The 23,044-nt window shown below is 37.4% G+C and overlaps 2 protein-coding genes across 2 annotated transcripts in view; one reads left to right on the top strand and one right to left on the bottom strand.

Annotated features, from left to right (window-relative positions):
* LOC120624896 (protein kibra) overlaps positions 1 to 2,854 on the bottom strand; it is a 103,998-nt gene extending 101,144 nt beyond the window's left edge. Inside the window, exon 1 of the mRNA XM_039891665.1 lies at positions 2,503 to 2,854. Within this exon, the coding sequence (XP_039747599.1) occupies positions 2,503 to 2,630 (128 nt within the window). The 5' untranslated portion in view covers positions 2,631 to 2,854. The remainder of the gene's footprint in view (positions 1 to 2,502) is intronic.
* A 7,527-nt stretch (positions 2,855 to 10,381) lies between these two features.
* Positions 10,382 to 21,106, top strand: LOC120625275 (protein FAM114A2). The gene is made up of 10 exons (XM_039892292.1): positions 10,382 to 10,647; positions 12,051 to 12,245; positions 13,018 to 13,176; positions 14,543 to 14,768; positions 15,509 to 15,760; positions 16,152 to 16,277; positions 17,322 to 17,463; positions 18,585 to 18,776; positions 18,971 to 19,094; positions 20,967 to 21,106. The coding sequence occupies exons 1-10, from the start codon at positions 10,471 to 10,473 to the stop codon at positions 21,039 to 21,041; spliced, it is 1,668 nt and encodes a 555-aa protein (XP_039748226.1). The 5' UTR covers positions 10,382 to 10,470; the 3' UTR covers positions 21,042 to 21,106.
* Positions 21,107 to 23,044: the final 1,938 nt, after the last annotated feature.

Here is a 23,044-nt window from a genome sequence, read left to right as displayed (position 1 = left end):
CCACATATTATAACATGTACCTAAGGGAATACGCATAGGTATTCAATGCGAATTTCACTCGTACCATAGAATTATGCATTACCTCGACGATGGCATGCGAGCTGAACAAAGTACAGAGTGAAAATGCATTCAAGTGATATAATTAAAGTAATATACCGCAAACAGCACGTATGAATTCCCAGTAGATGTTTAAGTTGTATCATTGTTACCAGTTTCCTAGCTTAACAAGACAATGAACAGTTTTTCCTCAATTTTAAATGCGTGGCTATAGAATGCTAGTTTTTGTATCACAACGTAACAGGCCTGTCTTAGCATCCAATCTCTGTACACGGCTCATTATAGTCGCATTAATAATTGTTTACTATAATATCAATTAGGTAAGTAGCAGGAACTGTATCGTTGTTTGCTTGAATAACAACTACTTATTTAATCTTTAGTGCCAGTGGCGGCGCAGATGATATAAAATGAAGAAATGTCCAGTACCAGTTATAAAAAACTAGATTTTCTTCATTTTATATCATCTTCATACCCTTTGCATATCCTCTATGCAGGCCACTGTTCAGTGACATTATTTGAAATCCCACAATAGCCATCATAACTTCCAAATACATTCCTTAAGTATTATCTTTTGTTCCATAATTTGATTTGAAAGAATTGTAGTTATTATGTCGAATCAAACCTAAAAGGAACTAAATAATTACATTTCATTCCTCTTCCTTAGATTCGATTCGCAGTATTTAATTACTTTCTTAATCAGCATTTTACTGTTGAGGTTCCCTTCAAAGCTTTATATCATTAAATGCGCTGGAGACATACCGGAGTTATTTTTAGCGTTAATAAATTGGTTTAGTCGCTTGGTTTATTGTGTGCGTTTCACAGTGCATGTTAGCAACAAAACAACATCGGCTGAATCCCATTCCGAGGTTATTTTTTTTATTATTTCGATGATTATAAGGAACAGTGTGTCCCACTCCCAAGTTGCATCCCTTCGGGACATCGCTCTGAAGGACTTTAAATCAAATTACCCTTTTTAATAAGACTCTTTTTTGTTTTAGATTGTTATCCAAAGTGTGAATTTAGGGCCTTGTATTGTAGCGAGAACGGAATGCAGTTTGCCAAAAAGGTTTAATAAAAAACCAACTTTATATTTCCTGTGTCAGCGGCCATTTTTATTGTGGCGTCAATGCACTGGAACCAGATCTTCTGAATGTGTCTTCTTAGGATTAATCAATTTAATCTACAGTCGTAAAATCATGCATGTCAGTCATGCTGTTTTATGCTTATGGGTACACCAATTTGGTAGGAATATAAAATTATACGTTCCTAATCGCATTTCGGTGGGCATAAAATCATAACGATCTCTTAAAACCGTCTTAGGTTAACTGAACTTTTTTCTTTACGATTTTGGATTTGGAATCATGTCTCATTTATGTTAAGTAGGTGGCTATTATTTTCAATTACACCTACTTGTGAATTTTAAAGGCTCATTGAATACGAATGCTTTTGCTGGAATGCAAGTACCGTAACATCGGTTTTTTTTCGTTCACCATTCAACAAACACAATGCATGTGCCAGTATGGTCATTTACAATTTATTTGTAAATTCATCATTGCAATTTAACGGTGACATGTGAGCATTTTTTACCGCAGGTGGATTGTAAGGTCGACTTTTTAAAGAATGATGCAGGTGGCGCTTCAACTATGGTAAGTAGATACAGCTAGACATGATCGGTATTTAATAAGGATGTGTTGTGGAGCACCTGCACTTGGATGAGGTGGTGCGATGGTAGAGCGGTGGTGCGGTGTGCGGGGAGGGGCCGTGCGCCGCTTTAGAAAGGCGCGACCATAGCCGCAGGCCCGGGCCGCATTCTACGGCCTGTCATTCACACCGCACAACTTGCCTATGCATTGCATTCCGACTCCCACCGCACTCTCCACGCATCGGGGTGTACGTACACACGCGCACCTTACGACACAGCAGAGTGTCGGCCGCACCATCCAGCCAACAGTACATTCATGGTACAAACGCTTCATCGAATTATTTCTGCGCCAGTTCAACGCCTAACATTGCTGTGAACCAGTTCCGTGGCCTCATTAGTCGCGTTCTATCGCCGCTCACCGAATTATCAGACCCAGAGACCAAATCGAGACACTTGAGCACAAATCGAATTCCGGAGGATAACAAAATGATAACCATAATTTGTGTTTAGGTCATTTGTTGTTAGTCAATTGTGGAATGTCGTGTGAAATCGAGCCGGTTGCGCATTCCTTCCGATAGATAGCGACAGCTTCGCTGCTAGAACAGTTTGTTTTTCACGAATTATTCTATTTTAGAATCATGTTTACTTTTCGCTTCACGATCTTATGGCGGAATGAAACATGCACTTTCAAACACACAGTCCACAGTTCGTAAATTCAATCAGAAAACACTGTAAATTGCATTGGAATGTGAAGTTTTGACATGGGGCTCTTACGGGTTAACACTTCTCCTCGGGAAACTTACCTGTCTCGCGGGTCGATCCACGTCGTTTTTCTACTGTTATGGTCGATGAAATACAGTTTTCCATCAAAGTCCCTCGCATAATCCCATCCGTCGGGCAAGGGTATCTCACCGTTTCGTCTCCTTGGCATATTTCACTGATTAAATCCATTCAAACGAATAACGAAGCACACTCGCGAACTAGCTACACGGCCATGTTGAATACCTCATTACGAGGGTGACGTCACGCGGGATCGGCCAATGGCGGCGAAGGGCCCCCACGATGGAATGCGGCGCGTACGCGAGCGCGAACACAGCTCCGCACGTCACGCGGCCGACACAGACTTTACACGCGACCGTTCCACGCGAACCCGCGTCGCTGACTGAGGCGCGCGGAGTCGCCACGTTATCACCGCTCATGATAATATCCTCAAGCACCTACTGTCTAAATGCATTCCTCCTGACCACAATGTTTACATTACATACGATGCCCTGGCACACACACCGATGATCCACTGCCTACTGACTAAGCTTTGTGTGCCGCGATGCTGCAAAATAAACATACATGTAGGCAAAAACTATGTAGGTACATATCCATTCAATCTATTTACGATTCGTCTGTATGTATGTGCGCACATATAGCTGTACACGTATGGGGCACATTCCACAGCGTATGTAGACATACATACACTACAGATACACACGTATCTGGCTATATTAGATCGAGATACTTTAGATCCGTCGTCGGGTTGGTAGAGTCAATTTGCATTTGCATACATTCAATCTGTTGCTATTAGGGCTTGGATAAGGTCACACTGCGATATCTATTGGCGGAATTTCAGCCTGCAATTTTAAATTAACTTAAATCTTATATTATATCTAAGTTAATAAAGGGCAATCGAAAATATTGACATGCACTTGCCGTAAACGAAGAAATTACTCGATACAAAACTCTATTATAAATTTCTCTTTAAATGAAACTAAACAGCTTAGAGGTTAAGCGTCTGGCTTTACATAGACCGACCGGGACAAAGTTTGAACTCTAGCTGCGTGCTAGCTTTCGAAGTTTTAAGCAATTTCATCATCATCATTATACCAAGTACTACCGGCCAACTACAGAGCACGGGTCTCCTCCGTAGCCCGGTCAAAGCCGTAGTCCACCACGTTGGCTCAGTGCGCACTGATGGACTCCAGACACCTTTGAGAACATTATGAAGAACTTTCAGGCATGCAGGTTTTCTCGAGATGTTTCGATTAAGCAATTTAATAACTTGCAAAAGAAAACACATAGCGGGGTAACTTCATCAACACCCCGACATTATTATACTGTACCGGAAGAGCGTTGTAAGATATGAGTGAGTACTTGGCCAAACAATTTTTAAAACCTTTGATACATTTTTTACTTCCTTTTTCTTAAAGGTAATTCCAACAAGGCGGTATTCCTAAACTCTCCAAAGCAAAGTTTCTCGTTACATACGAGCGAGCAGGTCAATGAAATAATCTTAAATGAAAACAAAATGGTGCTTGCACACTCCGGGCGGTGTCAAAGTCAAAAGTGATGGACAAAGCATGGGCATCGAAGTACATTTTTTTCCAATTATGCTTTGCCGGTACCCACGATAGATCATTCCTTTTTTTTTAAGTATTTTCTACATGACTTAACCCATTCTGTAACAAAGCGTGAAGCTTTTACCGTTTTGGACAAAGTATAAAGTTCGAACACCAATACGTCCTTGCAGTAGAGAGTGAAACGATAAAAAGTTAGGAGAATAACTACGTACGTGTACGTTTAATTTCATATCATTAGGGGGATGGTGTCAATAATAAATAAATATACTACGACAGTACACACATCGCCTTTAAGCCCCAAAGCGTAGCTTGTGTTATTCATTACACGAACATTTTCCAGTTGTGGGAACTGAACCCACAGCCTTGGACTCAGAAAGCAGGGACGCTGCCCACTGGGCCAATCGGCCGTCTACATAATACAAGTAAGCAAAACTCAATTTTAACAAAAGGTTTCCTAAACAGGAATTCCCGTAGGAATTCTTCCCAGCATTATTTATTTTATTTATTTATTTATTATTTATGTACGAAATTATTTTTTTATTATTTGTGTATTATGTATAAAATGTGAATTAGAACATATGATACAAGAAGTTTACAAAGGAAAGCTTATCTCTATAAGAGATCTCTTCCAGCTACCCCAGGATGTGAGTAATATGATATAGGTCAAATAAAGGTACAACATCAAAATGAAAAGTACTAAAAATATGCAATACAGAATAAAATTCTTCCCAAGGGTCGGAGGTAGCAATAAAACTTTTCCACCACCCCAAAAAAAAGGCATACTATCGCATTTCATTAAAATATTCATCAATAGCTACGTAGTAGCGTGACAAAGAGAACTGCTACCCGTTCTCCGTTATAATCCCTTAAAGTCACCATATATGATACCCAATGTACAAATGTAATAAGATCTGCCGTTCGTAACGCGTCCTATGTCCATCAACTCATGTAAGTACTGGTTAAAAGCAGGCGTTACTTTCCGGAATTCCATGATATATCATGAAAATTTAGGTTCATTTGCTATACTCCGCAAAAAGCAGGAGACTCTGTATGGTGTAATCTATAATTCCATCTATCTTTCTCATCATCATATGGACCCATTTCCGACCCACTACAGGGCACAGGTATCCTCCCACAATGAGAAGGGGATATATATAAGGGTATATATATAAGGTCGTTGTCCATCCCGCTGGCCCAGTGCGGATTGGTGGACTCCACATACCGTTGAGAAAATTATATAGCACTCTCAGGCATGAAGGTTTCCTCACGATGTTTTCCTTCACCGTCGAAGCAAGTGATATTTTTGATTACTTAAAACGCACATAACTTAGAAAACTTAGAGGTGCGTGCTGAGATTCGAACTCGGCCCCCCGAAAGTGGAGTCCAGCTCCTACCCACTGCGCTATGCGCACAGCTCTCTCCGTCTACGCACGTTTCGGTCCGAAACCGAGGGTAACTTGCCGTAGATCTTTGCAATATGAAATAAATACATTTTGAATTTGAATTTGATCTGCTTGCTGTGGAGTATAAAGTTTGAAGAAATTATAAATTACACCTTACAGATTCTCCTGTTTTTCGCGGAGTATAGCAAGTTAAGATTATTTTTTATATAATTACGCCGGAAACTACGACCTTCAAATAGAAAGACAGCAATGATACTTGGCAGCAGAAATAAGCATGGTGGTATTACTTCCGCGGCCAACTGTTTCATAACTTGATCTACTACACTACTCTTTATAATTTTAAAAGAAGATGTGAGATGGTGATAACAAATAAATTACAACCGGCTAAGTTTGTTGTGGGCTTCTTCTTAGACCAGGGCGCGTTTAGAACCCTCGTAGCTTTAGTTTTAAGTTGACGAATTTAGTTATCGCCATCAACTCACTTCTATGTCGTATTTTACATGTAATGTACGCATCAAAAGTGCCACCTTTGTGCCTATTTGAATAAAGAAATTGACTTTGACTTAGACTTACGACTAATCAGACATAGATTGCCGAAAGTTTATACCTACTACGCGTTAAAGGAAATGTAATTCGGAGACCAAGATAAATTGGTAAATATGACACGACGCTGCATGCACCATTAACATTTACCACATAATAAAGTCCACATTTCAAAGTCCAATGTACAGACTACTTCGGATTAATAATTAAATAGATCGCCCTAATTCAACCAGTTGAAAAAACAATAAACAATCTTCACCCACTTTACAAAACGAATAAAAACCATAAACCACATCATTTTCCTCATAGTGTTTTTCCCGGTACACAACTAGGATGATTATAGCTTTAATATAGACTACACACCGACAGAAAACAAACAGTGTAAATCAGTAAAAAGTGTAAACAATTTTCACCCACTATTTAAATAGAATCGAATTATCCAAATAAACCATTATATTTTCCTCGTAGCGTTCCTGGTATAAAACCAGGATTTGTTCATTGCTATAATTAAGACGAAATTACAGAAAATAAACAGATTACGGCAATCTGAAAATTTGGTGTAAAACATTAACTAACTCACTGACTTAATAACATTCTAACATTCTAGCAAACAATTGGACTCATAAAATCCTTTTTTTAATGTACATACAGACGAGCGCCTGACTGCAGTCACATCTGATCGTAGGTGACAATGCAGCCTAAAGTGGAGTACGTTTGACTAGAGGATGCCTATTCAATCTTGATTTGAAGGTACTCATATTATAGGAACTGGAGAAAATGGAAGCTGGAAGGGCGTTCCAGATCTTAACGTTGCGAATCAGAAACAACAATGCAAAGCGTTTCGTACCTACGCGTCAATGGTATATCATTTGACGCTCGGTTTGACAGCCCATTGGTGCAGTGAGCAGCGACCCTGCTTTCTGAGTTCAAGGCCGTGGGTTCGATTCCCACAACTAGAAAATGTTTGCGTGATGAACATGAATGTTTTTCAGTGCTGGGTGCTTATATGTATTTTATAAGTATTTATGTATATTTTACATTTAAAAAAAACATCTGTTATCTTAGCACCCATAACACAAGCTACGCTTACTTTGGGGCTAGATGGAGAGGTGTGTATTGTCGTAATATATTTATTTATTTACTATTTATTTATCAACCATTTAGGGGTACAGATCCTTTCGGTGCCTCGCGCTTCAATGGTAATAAATAATATATGTAGTTTAAAAAAAACTAAAAAACACGCTTTTTATAGAAAACCGAACTAAATAATAGAAAATAAATTTTGATAAATTTAAATTAAGAATAGTGTAAATATTTCAATAAATATAAATTAATAATAGTGTGAATAAAAAAAATATATTTTATTGTAAAAAAAGCGTGGGGTGCATGGTGTCAATAGTTATAAATATTTTATTGACAGATATGAGTAGAGTGATTATTATTTTGATAATATCTTAAAAAGCGTGTACCTAAATATCATCGGTCCTCGACATGTCTACAAAGTTTAAAGAAATCTGACCGTTCAAAATGGGACAAAATCAAGCTCAAAGCAGTCGGTTACAAACATACATAAAAACATACATACAGGTGAAGCTAATAAAAGCGTGTTAAAAAGGAGAGGGGGAAATAGATCAAACAGTTCTTGATCAAACTCTCCGAAATATATCATGTAGAATACCGAAAGGCAGGCAACCTTGTGATGATGCACCAAACTTTGCAAGCATCTCTTATCATCATATTATCAATTCCTTTCATAAAGAGCATCTTTGGACGAGATAACGAGCAAAAATTATATCCCCTGACGAGCGATAATATTTACGTATCCACCTGCTAAAGGATGGCAAAAGGGCATAATAGAAGTTTACCCTACCCAATACCGGCCTACTACAAGGCACGGGTCTCCTTCCACAATGAGAAGGCATTAAGGCCGTATTTCTCTACGCTGGCCCAGTGCGGATTGGTGGACTCCACACACCTTTCCGACCATTATGGAGAAGTCTCCGGCATGCAGGTTTCCTAGCGATGTTTATCTTCCCCGTTGAAGCAAGTGATATATTAATATAATATGGACTAACATTTGGAATATATATAAATTAATAAAATATCCAAGCTAACAAATTGTAATAAACAGCACTAAGAATCAGTTAGGATTAAATAAATAGTATCGATACGACATCAGTTGTTGAGAATTCCCGATTCCAGAACGAAAACTAGGTCTTGGTAGGAGGAATGTCAATGTCAGTGGTGGAAAAAAAGGGGAATAAGGGGGAATTAACCGGTGATGGTGGAATGACAAACACCATTGTTAAAACTTAAAAGATCAGTTGGTAGAAGTTGAAAAGGTCATTCTATTCTCTTACACCTAATTATGAGAAGAAGTAATTGTTTATACCTAAAGGAAAGTAAAACGAACAACCAGTTTAATTGCGAGTCATTGAAACGTACTTTCTTACAAACCACAAGTTGCTAACGAGATTGGAGATGAGTATTAACACATTTACATTAAACCTAGTTGCTAGAAGCTGTTACAAGCACCATTGTGACCAAATAATAATAACGGTTAAAGTTTAGGCATGAACATTAAACCTTATAAAACTATTCAAACCTATTAAGTCGGCAGGTACTATGATAAATTATAAGTACCTGCTGTAAATAAAGCGGAAGTAAAGTATTAATATGAAAAATATTTACCTAGTAGGTAACTAAAATAAATCTCGAAGTACAAAGTAAATAAATAACTCTTAAAAATGTGCACTGTATTTTATTTATGTGAGCCTAACCCAATATTTCTAACAATATTTAATTGCTTAAAAACCCCTATGTTGCGCGCTGATAATGTAACTTTCTAGATACGAAACATTTTTTAAAATCGATGGAGTTTTTGTTATTTATCATGACATACAAACATACAAAAATACATATCTTTATTCTTAATAATATTAGTATAGATTATGGCTCTATGAATAGTAATTAGGTATGTAGGTACCTACTGAAATTAAAATGAAATCTATATTATAAGTATTTATCCGATAGACATTGACATAATCTTGTTTGCATTGCATATTCAAGTAGTGAGTAGGTACTATTGGTACGTAAGTACTTTAAAATCGCCACTTTAACAAATTATATACTTATACCTTTTAATTATTCTCATTTGGTTTAGCCACTTTAATAAAAATAATTTACAAGTCAACGAAGCTTAGTGCATATACTAATCTGTATTAATATTATGATTGCCAAAGTATGCCAAAGTTTAAATGGATGTTTGTAAGGCAATTACTGAACGGATCTGCTGAATGAATAATTAAATAAATAAATATACTACGACAATACACACATCGCCATCTAGCCCCAAAGTAAGCGTAGCTTGTGTTATGGGTACTAAGATAACTGATATAATAATTATATGAATAATATACGTAAATACTTATAATATATAGATAAACACCCAGACACTGAAAAACATTCATGTTCATCACACAAACATTGTCCAGTTGTGGGAATCGAACCCACGGCCTTAGCTCAGAAAGCAGGGTCGCTGTCCACTGCGCCAATCGGCCGTCAAAAAACCATTGTAAAGTCAACATCTCCTGAGGATGCACCGGTGCCATGTCGGAGGTAATTGGTATATTGCCAAAGATCTGTTTGGTATTGAGTATAATTGACGCAATAATAAATTACACCGTACAGATTGCCCTGCTTTTCGCGTAGTATTGCAGGTTAAGCTACATTTTCATTAACACGTCAAGCTACAGTATGTCATGGTATTCCGTAAAGTAACGCCTGCTTCTATTCAACATTTGAACAGATCTCTAAGAAGTTTATCACAGACCTAGCTTACATGGAGGTACCTATTTAGTCTAGAATAGCATGGCCACTTCGTATCCCGGAAAAAAGTAAAAACGGTTCCCACCTCGGGAACCGTTTATTACCAACTAGCTGTTGCCCGCGACTTCGTCTGCGTTTGATTTGGTTTTTTACCACATGCATTAAATTTAGTTGTAGTTCTAAAAAAAAATTAAGTATTCAGTATCGCTAAGCCTTAAATAAGGTATTTGCTGCTGTCCGCTGAGGAGTTCTGTCCTCTATCTCCAACCACAGTTTGGGCAAAATTAAACACATATTATAACCTCTATAGTACAAAAATAATTATTAAAATCGGTTGTAATTTGTCGGAGTTATGGTGTAAAATCGTCAAACATCGGTTTGGGAGAGGGGATGCCCTCTCCCAAAGTTTGCTTAAGTTGGCGGTTTTTATCACCGGAAATTAAATTACGTTCCATTTCGTTTGAGATAATGCAAAGTCCAAAACTCCATAGCAAAATATCAGCTGTCAAGTGACAACTGACAGATGTCAAGTGACAACTGACAGATGTTAAAACGCAGCGAATTCTGTCAAACACGTAGACGAAAATATTGAATTTCGGGTGTAATTGATTAGATATTGTATTTATAAATTTTGGAATAATTTAGCAAAATGCCTTCAAGTGATAGTGAAGATTTTGAAAGTGCAGACGAGGGCCGCATCAGCCCTAATAAAAGGGAACGAAAAAAGCGTTTATCATCATCAAATTATAGTGATAATCTAGAAGATCAGGACAATAAAACAACTCAGGAACCCGTTTTACATAAGGTAGCAGCTTCCGTAAAGGATGTGAGTAATTTCGTAAAAAATTTTATAATTAAAATGGATTGTGCTCATACAGTTTGCATTTCTCATTAGTAACACATTATGATTTTCACTTGGGGGTTATTACTCTGTGATAAATTATAGAAAGCCCTTCAAGTTGTTTAGCATGCTAAGTGGGCTTTGTTGGGAGGCATCTGAGGGGCAAAAGATACTAGCCCCCTTAAACAGGCATCCCGTATATATTCAGTAATTTGTCACACTTTAACTGACTGCACTTTTCAAACGCTGTAGAATAAAAAAAACTGCTTCTCCACTATTTCACTTAGTGGCTTTGACATATTAATTCCATGTTTAGTATTTTATTTTTAATATGGAGCTAGAAGTTCACCATGGAGAAACAATGCTACTTACTGACTAGCAACAGAGTTAGAAGATATAAAAAGCAGTGAGCAGTTTGTTTGTTGAAGAACAAGTTGTCACTGGAGCCAATGTTGTAGACACTGTACTGTGCGTGCAGTGTTGTTATTAGTGTCATTAATCCTGCAAGAAGGGCTTTTTAAGCTAGATAGTAGTAGACTCTAATTTGTGGCCCTCTTGGGGATATGCCTATCTATGTTCAGCAAAAGTACTATTTGGTACAAGCATAGCAGTGTCAGTGTCAATTCAACAAATTTTTTTAAACTTATTGCACATCAAAAAAAATGGCTTACAAAAGGCGGTCTTAATGCTAAATCATTTTCTACCAGCCATACATGTGATGTGCTAGAAAAACGAGTGAGGGTGTGGCCAAACAGTTTTAGGAAGTATAAAAAAAATATATACACATATAAAAAATTATATTTACATTAAGATATATAATACAAGTTACAGACACATGTGTACATTTATATTTGAACATGTATTCAAAATTAAGAAAAAGGTTTGTAACAATGAAAAAAACTTAATACATAAAACAGTGTTAAGAGAAAACATGGAGACAAGAAACATTGTTTCTATTTTAAAACAAACTTTATTAATTATCAATGGTTAACACTACTTTTTAGAGTAAAGCAGACAATAATGAAGTCAATGTGAATTATTTGAGCAAACTAAACTTAATTTACATCTTAACCTTAATCTTTTATGACAGCCGATTGGGGCGGTTTGCAGCGACCCTGCTTTCTGAGTACAAGGCTGTGGGTTCGATTCCCACCACTGGAAAATGTTTGTGTGATGAGCATGAATGTTTTCAGTGTCTAGACTCTAGGTGTTTATATGTATATTCTAAGTATTTATGTATATTATTTATAAAAATATTCATCAGTCATCTTATTACCCATAACAACTATATATATAAGCTACACTTACTTTGGGGCTAGGTGGCGATGTGTGTATTGTCGTAGTATATTTATTATTATTTACTAACTAAGTATTTATATTTTTTATAGAATATACCAAAAGATGGCTGGGATGACTTTGACATAGAAGAGGAATCAGAGCCCACAGACATTCCTCAAAAAGAAGAAATTAAAACAGCACCTACAGAAAAGGCGCAGGCTTCAATAGCTCAGAAAATAGACTCGCAGAAATCCGGCTGGGATGATTTTGATGATTGGGGCGAGGAAAAGGACATTAATACTAAGGTAATGCATGGGCAAGTACAAAATGTTTATCTTCTTCCACAGTTTATTCCACTCTCTGAGCATGAGAGCAGGGGTGCATATGTATGGATATGCACAGTGGCATGCACTTCATAAACGCACAAAAGCACTGCATACCCAAATTATCTTGTATAACTCGTATTGGAGGGGAATTATACAATGTTATGCCATGTAACTGCTTTATGCATAGCCTGGTCGCAAACCTTTTGCACGCCACTGCATATGCAATTGGGTAAATTTCTCATTTTCTATGTTGCCATCTTTTGGCATAAACGGGATAACAAAAATTGTTGCTGCCTGCCTAAGTTGTTTTTTGTCTTCCACTAAAAGTAAGGCATTGTCTTCAATCTCACCTGCTGGTATGTGTGATGATGCTATGTAACATGGTAACAGGCTTACCTGTTAGGAGTATAGCAATAATATTAAACCCATACTCCTAATCAGTTTCTATGCGATATCGTACCGGAAAGCTACATCGCTTAGCGGGAAGTCTTTGTCGGTATGGTGGTTACTAGCCATGGCCGAAGCCTCCCACCAGACCAGACCAGAGAAAATTCAGAAATTATAAATTCCCAAATTGCCCCTGCCTCCCCTGGACCTCTCACTAAAAACCACAGCGCTCACCGCTACGCCAGGAAGGTCTAAAACCTAAAAAAACAGGTTAAAAAGTTACTCTTACTGATGACAGAGTCTATATTGGTTTCGGTTTTTTTTAAATCTATCAAATGATTGTGAATTAAATTTTTTGTTTAAGGACCCACAACTTATCCCTAAATCTCAAGTACAAAACGTTAAGGAAATACCAGATCCCCAAGAGGTGACAAAAAGTGATGGATGGGGCTGGGGATGGGGAAACTCTTTACTAAGTACAGCTACAGCTGGAATCAGCAATTTGACAACTCAGGTATCACAAGTAAGTACCTACTTCAAATAAATTAAAAGCTCCCTAAAGTTCGTGCGTGTTTGCGTGCGTCTGTCTCTGTCGCATCACTATTTCATTTCACTAACGTATGGAACGATTTTGATTTTGTTTTTTTTTTGTTTGAAAGGTTTAAAACTCCGGAGTGTTCTTAGCTATGTTTGATGAAAATCGGACAAGATGGCCGCCGCAAAAAAAAATGGCAAATTACATTTTTTATAACTGCCTCTATGTGGATATCAAATGAAAGCTTTACTTGTATTCTACTATTATATTAATTGTCCGGGGTTTTAAAATTTTATATTTATATATTTTGTCTAAGATGCTTAGCCATATTTAACGATTTTTAAAGAGTCTTGATAATATCACCAACCAGTATGGTATACCGGCCCTGGGGCGAGTGTAGGTTGTGCTCTATATTCAGAGGAAGAAAATTTATTTTCAATATTCAGGGAGTAAGGTTTTTTCCCAATTTATTAGATGAAACATTATTATCAAGAGGCTGCATCACATAAACTAAGTGAACTTTATATTTTAGTTAGAATGAAGTCTTTGGACTATATTAAAGACTTTAGTATAACAACATACTTTGAAATGCCATAGAACATACAAATGAAAACCGAAATATTAATTCACAGACTTTAGATGAACATTGTTAAACGTCTCTCAAACTTATCTGTGAAACCGGAACGCTAATAGTTTTTGAGTAAACCACTGCCACACCAATAGTTTTTAATGAAATAAATCAATTACAGCTCTAACATCCCATGAAAAAATTAAAATCAAGTTGCTCCTGTCACGTTATTAGATACGTGTCGCGAAGCGTAGATACTATGCGCGTGACGGTCTTTTTTCTTCAATAGGGTTGTCATAAGTAAACACTTAGTATGTTTTAAATTAGTTTGCAAGGTAAAATAAATACGCTTTTTTTTGCTTAAATATTTTTACAGGGCGATTCCTTATGATGTATACTTATGCACACTTCAACAGTATTTATTAATTAGGTTAGGAGGCGTCCATAAATGACGTGAGGTGTCTTTTTAAATTTACTGTCCCCCCCCCCCCCCCCCTTGTGAGATGTCGTGAGATTTTATTCAACCCCCTCCCCCCAAAATTTACGTTTCTTACGTTAACGCGTTGGATTTTTATTGTAAAAAGACCAATGGACCAAAATAGTTTATTTTTTTTTGTTTCAATCAGGAAAAAAAATTGCGTGATATTTGCCGAGACCCTCCTCTCTCCAACGTAACTCGACCCCCGTTCCCTCTTCAACATCTCACGTATTTTATGAACGCCACCCTACACATTATATACAATCTACCTTAATTTTTAAAATCATAAGACACTTACTATCTTACAGGGTATTTCAACAGTTCTTGAAACAGGCATTGGTGCTCCAGATCCCGAAGAACTAGCTAGGATATCTGCCCAAAACAACGCAAAAGAAAATAACGCAGACAGTGAAAGGAGAAACAGTACAGAAACAAAAGCAGAGCCAAATGAAGCAAATCAAAGTAATGCTAATGAGGGTGCATTCCCCTTTGGTAGTTTACTGTCCGGTGTCACTAAGTTTGTTGAGACTACTGGTATGTTACGTTTACTCTTACTTGTATTTTTACTTATATTATAAATAATTTTTACTGAAGGTTGTAAAATGACCAAGATCATCATTTCAACCAATTGAAGTCGACTGCTGGACATAGGTCTTTTGTAGGGAGTTCTAAAATCTACGGTCCTGGGCAGCTTGTTTCCAGCGGCTCCCAGCGACTCTTTTAATGTCATCAGTACGCTTCTGTACATTATCTTTATTGGGATACTGCTACATCTTGCCGGTGGGAATTGTGCGGATGCGGCATTTATTTCAAACTCGTCACAAATGTGTAGGCCTTCTGATTGGTTCTATTCTCTCAGCCAATCAGAGGGCGTTATTTCGACCAATCACAAAATGTGCTCCGCCCATTTCCACTTCAGGCTTGCGACTCGCTGCGCATTTTAGTAACTCTGGTTCTTCTACGGATCTCCTCATTTCTAATTTGATAACGTAGAGATACTCCCAACATAGCTCTCTCTCAGAGAGAGTATGTGACAAACCTGATATTATCCTGAAAACATGCTTAATTCTTAAGTAATTATAATATTGTATGTTTGTGTCTTGATGTATTCATGCTAGACTGGCATTTCATGAAATTAGTTTTAAGATTGGGCCTACCTTACAAGCTATGTTTTGAGGTTTAAGGATATTAGGGAAACCTGCGTTATAGTACCTTGGTATATCAATTTTATGTTACATCCACTTGCATTAAAGTAAAACCTAATTGTATTACAGGTACAAAAGTACTGGCAGGTGGTTTAGACACACTGGAGACTATAGGCAAAAAAACTATGGAAGTCCTGCAGGATGGTGACCCTGGGCTTGCCAAGAAGCGAGCCATGCTTGGCTTAGACTCTGGGGACAAACCGGTGCTGTCTCAGGTATTGCGGGAGGCAAGAGCCAAGGCTGATGAAGAGGATCAGATGAAGGAGGCCAAACGGGAAGCCAAAGCGGTGCACTATGAAACATTGTTTGATGACTTTGAAGGTATTTTTTTCTTTTCATCATATTAGGCGTAGTAAAGTCCCAAAAATATAGGTGTGGTTCAGCTTGTTTGTATACTCACTGAGAGTAACGGTGCGCAAGCGCAGCTGACCTGGCTTAAGGCAAGCGTCCCAGTCAGAGTGGGAATCCCCACTCCTCTCACCGAACCCATTCAATGCCTTTTCCAGAATTGACTCACTATTATGTACTCTTTCACATATGACATAGGTTGGCTTTTTCATAGAAGAATATCTATAACGCATAGTGATATCTGGTCAAAGGGTTTTTGACACCTATGTTTTTGCCCACAGACCCAATCACATCAACGCACATTGGGGGGTTGTACTTCCAAGATTACCTCACCATTATTAACTTGGTTTCCTTAATATTTCAGGTCTAGTCCACTTAGAAGCTCTCGAGATGTTGTCGAAACAAGTCAGCATTAGGATAGAGGAACGCCTGCGGAGCGCCGACCCGAATAAACGGCAGGACATCAAGGAAACACTGCAGCAAGTCGCAGGTATATTCCTTTTTTTTTTCCCACCTTGTGTATGTGTGTGTGTGTGAGTGTGTGTGTGTGTGTGTGTGTGTGTGCGCGTGTGTGTTTGTGTTTTTTTTCATTCGTAGTGTGAATTATTACTTGTCTTAGTGTTAGCCATTTTTGATTAAAATTGGTTCAAGATGGCCGCCACATAATGGCGCAATAGATACATTTTCTACAACTACTTAAATTTGTTTCTGATATGAAAGGGATAGACTAGTAGTACACTTTATATATCGGCACATAATGGCGATTTATATTTATTTTTCATAACTACCTACATATGGGGATCAAATGAACGAGCTTGACTAGTAGAAAACTAGATACTATTTCTATTACACAGTTTTTAACAATTTTAATGAATGTGTTAAAATTTACTTATTTAATCTGTATAATAATAGATGGCCCATCTAATTATTAGTAGGATCCCGACGGGTGATTCGCGCAGTGGGCAGCGACTCTGCTCTCCGAGTCCAAGGCTGTAGGTTCGATTCCCACAGCTAAAGAATGTTTGTGTGATGAACATGAATGTATATTATTCATTATTCATGCTTGTGTTATTGGTACTACCTATAACACAAGCTACGGTTGCTTTGGGGCTAGATGGCGATGTCGTAGTATATTTATTTATTTACTAGCTGATACCCGCGACTACGTTCGCGTGGATTAAGGCTTTTATAGGAATTCTCTTATTTCCCGGGATAAAAAGTTTACAGTTTTCACGGTTTCCACCACAGCTGTCTGGATCAACGATTTCACCGTATCTGTGCAACGATTAGGTTAAAGTCAAAGACAAAGTTAAATATTTCTTTATTCAAATAGGCACATAGATGGCACTCTTGATGCGTACTTTACATGTAAAATATGACATAGAAGTGAGTTGAAGGCGATAACTTTAAACTTAAGCTACGAGGGCTCCAAACGCGCCCTGGTCTAAGAGGAAGCCCACAACAAACTTAGCGGGTTGTTTTTTTTTGTTATCACCATCTCGCATTGTCGTTTAAACTTTGTTACAAATTGCAGAACTCTGCGAAATGCCAGACGAGGAAGACGAAGAAGAAGATGAAATATCCGAAGGCACTTCCAGACCGGATGCGTTACACGAGCGGCTCCAGCGGGCGACCAGAGACATAGGACTTAAGTTACAATTCCAACCCTTGATTAAGTAATTCTTGACCTTTTTGCTGATGTTTGTTTTTTTTTATTTAAAATGTGAATTGGTCGGGAGTGTTTGGCGGCTGGCCCGTGGGGGGGGGTCCAATAATACGCTAGAGTCTTAGTCTCTTGGGCTTCAATTTGGCAGCGGACCCGTGGGGGTCCAATAATACGCTGGAGTCGTAGTATTATTTGGTTTATTCTCCTTTACACGTGGTAAAAAAACCGAGTGACAATCTTATTCTAATGTCAAACGTGTAGGTGACGGCTGCGTCGCTTCGTTCGGAAATACAACGTTTCGTTCGACACATTCACATACGACAACTTCCTCAATATGAGTATCAGGTGAAATCTGGTGCACACAAAGGTCTACTAACTTAGGTATATGATATCCTGGTACTGATATTAGGAAAGTGTAGTTTATTTGGTTTGCTACCCATGTTCTGCACTGCAATGAAATTAAATACAGATATCTTTTATTCTTGCATCCTTGAGATGGGCATAAGATACTTTTTATCTAAAAAAAAAAATGACTTGTTTGAAGGCACAGATAAATAATATGTCGTTATTCAATCACACAAAAACGACTGAACTGATTTGGATGGAATTTGCCATGCATGTAGCCTTTGACATGGAAAAGAACATAGGCTACTTTTTATCCAGATTCCTAAAGAAGTTCCCGAGGGAAAATGGAAATTGTTAACGAGCTAAACTGTGGGCAGACAGTTTTGAAATTTTTAGGGCAGAATCTAGGATATAATAAAATAGTAAGCTTTACTACTGCTAAATCTGTGATAACGCAGTGTATAGTAGCTCGACTTCACTTTTGGGGGCCGACTTCGAATCCCAGCACGCACCTCTAACTTTTCTGAGTTATGTGCGTTTTAAGTAATTTAAAATATCACGTGCTTCGACAATGAAGGGAAACATCGTGAGGAAACCTGCATGCCTGAGAGTTCTACATAATGTTCTCAAAGGTGTGTGGAGTCCACCAACTGGGCCAGCGTGGTCGACTACGGCCTTTACCCCTTCTCATTGTGGGAGGATACCCGTGCCCTGTAGTGGCCCGGTAATGGGTCGAAGACAGCAAAATCACGACAAATTGAATAAAAACTTAATTATTTCTTTCAGACAATTCACAGAAACGTTAGCATGGCTCGAGACAAGCGATGTAACAATCACAGAGAAGGCGGTGTACAAAAAAGCAGTCAGCGACCTCGCACAAACCACCGCCCTGTCAGTGGAACTGTACCATAAGACTGCTGAGATGCTGCTGGTGAAGAATCGGAGATCCACTGCTGATGAAGCCGATGCCCTTACTCAGTAAGTACTTCTGTTGGCTTCCACACGGCCGCTTTGATGTTTTCATTGTTTTTGGACACATTGCTCTGCATATAATAATAGCTGAATGAGGGTTCTGTATGCTCTTAATTCTATGCATATAAACGAATTCATACATATCGACCAAGCAACGGGAAAGAAATTTAAAAAAAATGCTTAATTTTTTTTTTTTTCAGACTGACGGTAGTCCTTACAAAACATATAAGCGACCTGGCGACGCAGTTCACTGAGAAGTTGACCAACCACGCTTCGGAAGACAAGGAACAAATAAACAACTATATCACTAATGTGTTTTTAGAGGTAATAAGATTTTATAAACACATTCATTGTTTGGCAGAGAGTCTGCTTTCTGGGTACAATGCTTCGGATTCTATTCTCACAGCTGGAAAATATTTGTGTGATGAACACGAGTGTTTATCTGTATATTATAAGTATTTACGTATCCAGTGGCGTGCACTTCATACATGCACAAAAGCATTGCATACCCTAAAATTGAAATATAGCCCGTATTAGAGGAGGATTTTTTCCATTTTATGCAACTTTCCTGCTATATGCATAAAAAGATGAACACAAATTACAACTTAATAAATTTAAACAAATATTGGTATGCAAAGGTGGTCTTATTGCTTAAGCTACCTTCCAGATAATCCTTGGGAAAAGTAATAAAAATTGTAAAGGATATTGGCGCAATATATAAACTATACTGGCTATGGATATAAATACATACTATACAATGTATATGCGCATAATAACTTTATATACGTTTTATTCTTAAAAATATTCAACAGTAATCTTAGTACCCATAAAAAAAGTCACATTTACTTTAGGGCTCTATGGCGTCGTGTGTATTGTCGTAGTATATTTATTTACATTAATCATCTTTATAATTTATACCAGCCTAGTTTATATCCCATTGCTGAGCTTAGGTCTGTTTTATAACGATAAACATGGGCACAGCTTGTCTCTAATAACTAGGTTATTTATTGACAAAAACTTGATATTTAACTCTGGCCTTGCCCACTAAAAGCGTTAGCCTTTAGGTTAGGTTCTGCGTGTGTTTTTTATCAATACTTAATGTAATAATTCAGGCGATAAGGCCGCCTTTGCGCATAAATATTTATATACCTTTTGCTTTGTTTAATTTGTTTTTTTTTCTGGATGTGCAATAAATATTCTCTGCCTATGTATGTATCATAAAGAGGAATGATTTTTCTGTTTGTTGGCTTGTTGAACCATTTAGACGAATAGAAGGCTAAATTATTACGAAGAAGCATAGGCAATCAATTATTTTATTTAATTCAGGACCCTTTACGTTTTAAGCTAAAGTATTAAGGATTAGCAATATTTTGCTCATACAATTCATTATTAAACGTGCGCTGAGAAAACTATTTTTGATACAGTCCAGTTATGCACTACATAAATAAAGTACTCATTATAACCAATAAAAAATCCCTAGCAAACATACGGTTCCCGCGGGATTTATAAAAAAAACACTAAATAACGCGTACAAAGTCGTGGACAACAGCTAGTTCATCATAGCTTATAGAAAAGTCCTATTATAGTATAAAGGACTACGTAATGGATAAAAAAGCTTGGGTGTAAATTATTGCTCTAGGTTGCTCTTCTAATAATTTAAAATGACATTGTGAGATGGTGATAACAAGAACAAAAATACCCGGCTAAGCTTGTTGTGGGCTTCTTCGTAGACCAGGACGCGTTTGGAACCCTCGTAGCTTTAGTTTTAAGTTTACGAATGTGGTTATCGCCATCATCTCACTACCGTGTAATTCTTATGTACGCATCAAAAGTGCCACCTATGGGCCTATTTGAATAAAGATATTTTTGACTTTGACTATCAACCCATCATCGGCCCACTACAGGGCACGGGTCTCATCCCACGCTGATTAGGGTTTAGGCCGTATTTCACCACGCTGGTCCAGTGCGGATTGGTGGACTTCACAAACCTTTGAAAACAATATGGAGAACTCTCATCTCATGCACCATCGAAGCAAGTAATATTTTAATTACTTTAAACGCAACGGAAAGTCGCCCCTCTAGGGCGAGCTGGGATACGAACTCGGCCAATGAAAGTGAAGCCGAAGTATATATAGCCATATTTTGTCTGTACAATAAAGTTATCAAATAATCAATAATAACTTATTTCTTTCACAGGCCGGAAACAGTTCGAAGTATATAGAAAATGCATTCCATTTGGCTCTACCCATCGTACAAATTGGTGCCGTTTAAAATATTCTACTCTGATATGTTTTTTCATCTTACAATGGCGGCTTGGTTAATTTATTCACACTAGTGATGTAAAATATAACTAAATGGGCGCAGTTTTTAAACTTTTCAACGAATTCAGAACATAATTAAAAATGTTTTTATTTTAGCGTTTCGATTTCATTGATAAATCTCAGAGACAGTAAATAATGTACCGCTAAAACCTGTGAAGTAATAATTCGGTTTTCATATACACGTTGTATATACTTTTTATGGGACTTTTAATCTTGCACGGTATGTATCGAATCCAGTAAATGACCGTAACATTGATAACACCTCAAAAGCATCGAAGCGAGACGTACGAGGACTGCATATTTTGAAGGATCTAGAAAAAAAATTGGTGTAAATGATACGTACAGACGTTGTCGCAGATTATAGAAAATAAAGTTTAACTTTAATTGTTTTGTTTTGGTACAGCCACCGCGTCGCTTCGCTCGCACCGCGTATAGAGTGTCTAAGCGCTCCAAACTGATTTTTCTTTTTACAAATTAATTTCATTGGATAAGGCATGCCGTTGTAAAATGAAAAAAGTGTAAATGTCTTTAATTGATATATGTTATTTGATTATTGTGATATATTGTAATTTATAATGTAATAAATATATAGAGCCTAAATAAGTTAAGGTTTTTAATTTTTATCATTTATATACTGTAATAGTTGACACTGGAAAGTGGATGTATGTTACTAATGATGTTAGAAAGAAAAAAAATGTTTAGATTTCATTAGTACAAAATACAGTCTCGAATGTTCTTTGCACATATGCCTTTTATTGTTTAATCATATCCTGTAGTAATAGAAGTTAATAATCAATTTAACCCAAATCACAAAAATCCGTAGTCCACCACGCTGGTCCAGTACGGATTGATGGACTTAACACGCCTTTGAGAAAATTATGGAGAACTCTCAGGCATGCAGGTTTCCTCACAATGTTTTTCTTCACCGTTAAAGCAAGTAATATTTTAATTACTTAAAACACACATAACTTAGACAAGTTTGAGGGGCGTGTTGGGATACGAACTCGGCCCTTGAATGTGAAGCCGAAGTCACTGACAACTGGGCCATTGTTTAACTACTCAAAAGCCGAATTCGGTTAAAAGATAAAAGAGTACTTCACTGGGTAGCTTAATTTCCCCCGAATTAAAAATATCTTATGATAGTCTCCAAGACGCAAACTATACTATATTTTTGACAGCCGATTGGTGGAGTGGGCAACGACCCTACTTTCCGAGTCCAAGGCTCTGGGTTCGAATCCCACAACTGTAGAATGTTTGTGTGATAAACACGAATGTTTTTCAGTGCCTGGTTGTTTATCTGTATATTAGAAGTGTTTTATGTAGCATAATACAAGCTACGCTTACTTTGGGGCTAGATGGCGATGCGTGTGTTATCGTAATATATTTATTTATTTATATATTATGCATTGCCAAGATTTCCGGTTAAGGTGTAAACTATTGATGTATTTTTTTTCTAAATCCCGCGAAATGTTTTGCAACATAAAAAGTATCCTATGCCCAACTCCTGGATGCAAGGTATCTGTGTAAAATTTTTTTTAGTGCAGTTCAATATAGGTGACAAACAAACTAACATACACTTTCTTATCATTAGAACATTACATAAATAGTACTAGGATATCATAAAAGTAGTAGAGCTTTTTGTAACAGAGCTAGTCCGCCTCAGGTTAATGGACACACGGCGGCACTTAGTATTTTGCATGACCTGTGTAAATTTCTTGAAATTCTTAAAATAACTTTGCTATAAGGTATATTTTTTGAGACACGCTTATCACACATTCTTCATTTATCATTCATTCTATAACATTCGTTCCTTTAAATTTCTCACAACACAGACGCACGTACAAAACACACACAAAATACATTCAACATACCAACATATGCGCACTAGACACATACCATTATAATTACATTTTGTATTGCTATTAACCTAAAACTATACATTGGTTCACTGTT

The sequence above is a fragment of the Pararge aegeria genome, chromosome 7 (genome assembly GCF_905163445.1).
Source record: "Pararge aegeria chromosome 7, ilParAegt1.1, whole genome shotgun sequence".
Lineage (NCBI taxonomy): Eukaryota > Metazoa > Arthropoda > Insecta > Lepidoptera > Nymphalidae > Pararge > Pararge aegeria.
Note: the sequence above shows the minus strand (reverse complement) of the source record. Positions and strands in the feature narration are given on the sequence as shown.